Source organism: Alternaria alternata, assembly GCF_001642055.1.
Source record: "Alternaria alternata strain SRC1lrK2f unplaced genomic scaffold CC77scaffold_54, whole genome shotgun sequence".
Lineage (NCBI taxonomy): Eukaryota > Fungi > Ascomycota > Dothideomycetes > Pleosporales > Pleosporaceae > Alternaria > Alternaria alternata.
The window spans coordinates 6,052-12,911 of record NW_017306243.1 but is presented as its reverse complement, the minus strand read 5'-3'; the positions used below and the strand labels follow the sequence as shown (position 1 = coordinate 12,911).

General features: G+C 38.1%; 1 protein-coding gene across 1 annotated transcript; it reads left to right on the top strand.

Moving 5' to 3' along the window:
- Positions 1–3,495: 3,495 nt before the first annotated feature.
- CC77DRAFT_951449 (hypothetical protein) lies at positions 3,496–3,699 on the top strand (the record flags this gene model as incomplete). The annotated part of the gene is made up of 1 exon (XM_018535382.1): positions 3,496–3,699. A coding segment is annotated over one exon (204 nt), but the record flags the coding sequence as incomplete, so codon positions are not given.
- Between the last annotated feature and the right edge of the window lie 3,161 nt (positions 3,700–6,860).

The window sequence follows — 6,860 nt, the reverse complement described above, 5'->3', positions numbered from 1 at the left end:
TAAGGAGTGCATCTAAGCAGCCTAGACACAACGAGATAAACTCCTAAATCTACAACAACAAAACTAGTTGCGCTAACTAGAGGAGGAAATCCTCTAGCTAGAAAAATTAGAGTAGAGCAGGAATGTAGGCGTGTTAGACAATCTGTCGGGTCCCTACCCTCAAGAGAGGCGCACGATTAACGTTACTGCAGCACCTAGCGTAGCGCATACAAGGCGCACGCTAAAACTAAAAGATCTAACAGGGTACTAGGGTAAGAATATTTAGGAATATTAGGAGTTTATTCGCTCTTATAAAATAGCTTTTCGCTTACTACCTAAGGAGCTAAAGAAGAACAAGAATAAAGTAATATAGTTAATGCAATACCTTAAAGGCGATCTAAAAGAGCTTTAGTACGCGCACTTTAAACGCAGTTTCAAAGCATGCAAACAAATCCCTACTTAGGAGTACTATAAGTAGTACCTACTTAACCTGCTTGCAGATCCTGTAAACCGCAGCCTTAAGGCAGCTACAGCGCACAGCTAAGCTCTCTAGCGAAAAGACTAGACTGTTAGATCTTTTGCTACGTACCTAGAAGTCTTAGAGGACTAGTTAACCTCTTACACTAAAGTACAAAGGGTTTAACACTTGTTTACAAAACTAAGACCTAAACTCTAGCGATTAATTACTAATTACTACTAAATCTTAGCGACCTATAAAGACCTAATAGCGTTAGCCTCTACGCTTAAAAGGAATTTGTAAAAAACACCTGCTACGCATAAATATCGCCCCTAAGTTGCACCTTAGGAGAAATAAAAGCAAAGCCCTCCTACTTCCTAACTAAGCTAACAGAGTAGACTAAAAGATAAGTATATAATTACCTGCTATAAATGCTAAAAGAAGGGCTACTACGCAAATAAGTGTCGAAATAGCAACCTAAACTAGCTACCTATTAGTGTTAACTATATAGAAAAAGGTTAAGCCTCCCTAAAATTCTAGAATTAGTAAGGCGCATACCTATAGATATCTTGCTAGGCATAAAGCGCATATATTACGCAGGCGTAGACACAGCTTCTAAACACAAGTTAGGAGTAATCCTAAATCTACAAGCTAATATTAGTTTAATTAGCTAAAGAAGTGTTATAGAGATAAGTCTTACTCCCCTTAAAGAAGCTAAACTCCCTAGGCTAGAGTAGATTAGCCTACAACAACAAGACACATATGCCGCGTATACGCTAAACCTGCGCCTTACTAACAATAACAGTGTAGAACGCTAGATTAACGCTACTGTGTACAGGGTAGACAAAGAAGGTTGTCTCTTGCTATTAGGCAATCTATTCCTAAAACAAGAAGATATTACTATAGACTATAGACGCTAAACCTAGCGTTAGGGATACTCTAAAGCATAAATACATTTAGTATTAACAAAAGAACTCTTTAAAGAAGCTAAGCGCATTAACTTAAACAGTTATCTACTAGGAACGCTTCTATTAAGCAGCGCAGAGTTAGAACTAAAAGCGCGCGTGTACTATATAAACGCAGCGCAGGAGGTTCGCATCCCGCATGAACTATCAGAATATGCGGATGTCTTCGACAACCGCAACGCAGAGATCCTGCTATAATACAAAAGTTTAGACTATGCAATCCCTATTATAGAAGACAAAGAGCCGCCTTACAGTCTGCTTTACACCCTCTCTTTACGTAAGCTTTAACTGCTCCGCGAATACATTAAAGAAGCCCTACAGTAAGGTTAGATCTAATATAGTACTAGCCCTGCTAGGGCTTCTATATTATTTGTACCTAAAAAAGATAGTACTCTTCGCCTTTGCGTTAATTACTAAGGTCTTAATAATATTACTATTAAAGATTATTACCTGCTCTTATTAATTAGAGAGACCCTAGATCGCTTATTAGGCGTACAATACTATACAACCCTTAACCTAAAAGATACGTACTACTATATTAGAATTAAGGCAGGAGACAAGTAGAAAACCGCCTTCTAAACGCGATACAGCTATTTTAAATACTTAGTAATGCCCTTTAGTCTTACTAATACTCTAGCTAGCTTTTAGGCTTATATTAACAAGGCCTTAAGCGCCTATTTAGATTATATTTACGTTGTATACCTTAATAATATCTTTATATACTTGTATAACAAGGAAATTGCGACACACTAGCGCGCTATACACTTTATACTTTAATTCTTACAAGAAGCAGAGCTGTATATTAACCTAAAGAAGTGTACCTTTGTATTAATAGAGGTACACTTCCTAAGGTTTATAGTTATAAAGCGCAGCATACGCGCAGACTCTACGCGTGTTGCAACTATAGTTAAATAGCTAACCCTAACTAGCTTTAAGAAACTACAATCGTTCCTAGGCTTTACTAACTTTTATTACTACTTTATTGCGCGCTACGCTGTAGTAACAGCCCCCCTTACTAATATCCTTAAGGGAAATTAAATATTCTACTAGAACAAAATTACTACAGAAGCCTTCTAGGCGCTAAAAGACCGTTTTACATATACGCCTATCTTGCGCTATTTTAATGCTGCACTCGCGATTCGCCTTAAGACAGATACCTCTACGTTTGCTATTTCTAGCATACTGTCTTAGCTATTTAAGGACAACAAATAGCACTTAATTACGTTTATCTTACGCAAGCTATAAAGCGCGGAACTAAACTATAAGGTTTATAATCTTAAGTTACTAGCAATTGTATATTATTTTAAACAATAGAGACACTATCTAGAAGGCGCACAATAGACTATCTAAGTTTTAATAGATTATAATAACCTACGCTCTATACGCGCAGTCTAAAAACTAAATCCGCGCTAAGCACAATAGGCGCTTTATCTAGGTGCTTTTAATTTTAAGATAAAGCACCGCCTAAGTTATTCTAACCTAGCAGACAGTCCCTTAAGAAGAGTAGATTATAAGCAGAAGAATACCTTACTAACTTAGTTATTGCCTACCTTGCAGAATAAGCTTCTAGCAAAGGAAAAGCAGAGTAGAGCAAGAAGATCTACGCCTAAGCTTAGCTTAGTGGGCGCGTGTAAGACGCACGTAGCTAATATATACAGCGCCGTAAAGGTCTCTACTGCTAGCGCTATAGGGTGCACACTATACGTGCTACGCTTACTAGCTAGGGTACTAGTTAGTAGCAAACCTACATTAGCTAGGTTAAAAACGTTGTTAGAAGTCCTGCTCTAACTCTAGTAAAGAGACGCCTTTGCACAGGAGAGAAGCGTAAGCTCTAATTAACTAATACGCACTTAAGCTCGCAGAGATGCGCCCGCATAGCGCATTAATAAGAATTAAGTTCTAAGATACAATAGTAGGATATATATTCTAGAGGAACTAGCTATTAGGCAGGAGATTTTGTCCTAGAACTATAACACACACATAGCAGGCTATTTTAGCGCACGTAGAACGCTTAAGCTAATTAGCAGGCTATACTATTAGCTATCGCTAAGCTAAGACGTTTAGGATTACGTACAGACTTATGTAATATACTAAAGGAGCAAAGCTCTAAGGTACAGTAAGCACAGCAAGCTAGCATCGCTGCTAATCCTAGAAGATATCTTTAAAGAGGTGTTACTTAATTTTGTTACTAGATTGCTACTAGCAAAGGACAACTTAGGTTGCGTCTTTAATATAGTACTAGTAATAGTCAACCGCTTCTTAAAGATAGCGATCTATATACCCGCTTTAAAGATATAGAACGCGAAGCAATTTACTAAATCCTATTTTAATTATATTATCTTGCGGTATAGTACTTAAAAAGGTATTATATTAGACTAGAGGTTAATCTTCACTTCTGCTTTCTAGACAGAGATCTACTACTAGCTACAGGTAAAGCGCAGGCTTAGCACCGCTTTCTATCTACAGACAGATAGGTAAACAGAACGCTAGAATTAGACTATAGAGCAATACCTAAGAATATTTACTACGGACGCACAGGATAACTAGGCTTTATTGCTCTCTACTGCCTAATTTGCTTACAACAACTTAATCTATAAATCAACAAAATTAACACTATTCTACGCAGTATATAGGAAACACCTATTACTTTCTGTGCTACCTAAGGACAGCTAGCAAGAAAGGGAGGTACTAGACGCTGTTAATAAGGTGCAGCGCATACACAGCGCACGCGCGTTAGCTAAGGAACAGCTGCGCAGAGCGCAAGAGTACTAAAGCCGCTACTACAACAACAAACACAAACCTAAAGTTTTCCACTAAGAAGACCTAGTGTTATTAAGTACAAAATATATTAACATACTCTACTAACTAAACAAAAAGCTGTCTAGTAAGTTTATAGGGCCCTTCTGTGTATAAGACTATTACGATCTGCACCTAAGAGGAGACGAGGGTAAGCGTAATCACTTTAGAGGATCAAGCGGCACAGTTAAAGGATTGCGGCACAGCAACCACGCCGTAGTCACGTGACTGCTTAGTAGTGAGCAAGTACACGCTAGACTAAGAACAGGTGCTTAGCAGTGAGCAGGACTAGTTAGCTAATAACTAAACCTAACACTGTATCGCTTAGTGACGAGCACTTACACGCTTAGTACTAAGCGCAACACTTATTAGTATATAGCTTAGACACTAAACCCTTATAGCTTAGTGTGTTCAACTTCGTACAAGACTCTAGTATTCAATCTAAGGATTATACTTCGTTCTTATACAACCCCTCGTAATATTACATCGATCTACTAATCGTGCTATTATACTAACCCCGTCCATCGCACTTACTTATTCCCTAAGAACTAACTCTTAAGTTATCTAAGGATAACCTTTACAAAGACGCAGTTAGAACGCAGGCTTACCGCCTGCAATTACTACTAAACTATCGCATTTATAATATATTCTATGTATTACTCTTAGAACAATAGAAACCTAGAGAAAATTAAGAAAATAACACCTAACCGCCTAAAATCACTCTAGAAGGCAAAGAGGTTTAGGAGGTTAAGAAAGTCCTAGGAAAAAAAATAAGAAAAGGCTAACTGCAATATTAGCTGCGCTAGAAAGGCTACAATAAATCCTAGGATACCTAGACTCTAGCTTTAGATTTTAAAAATATAGAAGACTTAATCTAAGAGTTTAATTAAAGCGCACAGCATAAGAGACAAAGAGGAAGAGCAGGAAGGTCTTGTTCGTAGCGCGCAAGAAGCGCAATCCTAATATAAGGGAACTAGAGTATCTATGCATATAAAAAAAACAAACAAACAGAAATCTACAAAACCACTCAATCACCACTACTACCCTCAACACTATCACTAGTCTCACCAGCCCCACTATCCTTACCGCCTCCAGAACTATCACCTGAACCACCAGCGCCCTCTAAGCCATCAACCTGCGACTTATCGTCGCTAAGAGTGCTTAGATTATCAGAATTAGTAGAATTATTATCCTTACTAGCTATGCTATTCTATAAATTTAAAATTAGTAAAATAAAGTTAAAAAGTAGAACTTATAGAAGAAGCGTATACTAAGTATGCTATGTGCTTAACAACCTGCTCTAAAGCGCCTGCGATCCTGCGCTGCTTAACTAAGATTAAGCTTAGGAAGTCCGCACTAGTCTTAGGAATCTAGGTAGGAACTCCTATTAAAGTACCTGTATAGGCAGCGGTACAGCGGCGGGTCGCGAGCTCGAGATTAAATTAGCGCTAGCAACGCGCAAGCTTAGCGCTAGCACCTAGCACAGTAGCACTAATCCTAGGATTGTTGGAATTTAACACAGCAGTGTTATACTTAACCTAAAGGTGATACAGCTAGTTGAGCTTACTAACTATATCCTTAGAAACTTACAAAATGTTAGCAAAAGTCTAAATGTCTAGGAAAACTAAGGGGAAAGTTACTAAGAAGCAATTGCTACAATTGCCCTTAATATAATAGCTATAGCGCTTCTTTCTAAGCTTCTTGCAAAGCTTTTTGCTATTAGCTACGCCTTGTGCGCAGCGCAGGCAAGTCAGCGTAATAGCTACCTCTAACACCCGCTTGTCGCGCTCGCTCTACTCGTAAGGACTAGTATCCTTAAAGACAGTTTTTAAAATATACTTAGGAATAGAATAGTAGACTATCTTAGAGTGTAAGTAGTGTGCGATAAGTGTGTGTTGTATCGTTATGTAGTGTACAATGCAAAGGTGTTAAGCGTGTAAGAGATATAGAGGATAACAGCAATATATTACAACAACAACTGTTTGCTATCACTACAAGCGAGCGAAAAATTTTCCGCCTTTACCTTAACAACATAAGAAATTTTTATTACAATAAGGCAACAGTATTACAACAAAGCAACAGTCCTTACAACTCTTTCTATTATATCTCCTTACTATAGAGTAAGTTCTAAGCATTATACAAGCTACATAAGAACAACACAGAGGAGCCGCAAGCGCAATAGACCTAGAGCGCATAGTAGAGGACACTCTTTTCCTACTCCTAAAACAACAGGAGAGGTTTTTATTAAGGCCGCTGCTGTTAAGGACGCTAGCCTAGAGAGGGAGGTTCTATAATAAGGACTTAAGGCACACGTCTCTTAAAGAAATAGAGTACGCGCTAAACCTACTTATAAGGCGCGCCTCGCTCTATAGAGAGAGGCAAGGATTATTCTCTTTACAACCTACACCTGTAGTCTGAATATACAAGCTATCTCCTACTATCCTTAGTAACGTAAAGCAAGCACTATTGCCTACAGTTACGCCTTACAATTAGGGTAAAGAACTTACTAAAGTGCAGTAGCAGTTCTTCTTACAGCAACGCGCGCAAGACTTCTAACGCGTAGTTATTTAATTATAACTATACTAAACTCTCTCTATAATGTGCTTAGCGCACTCTAAATAAATTAAGTTCTTATTTAGCTTCTTAAGCGCTATGTTAAGGGA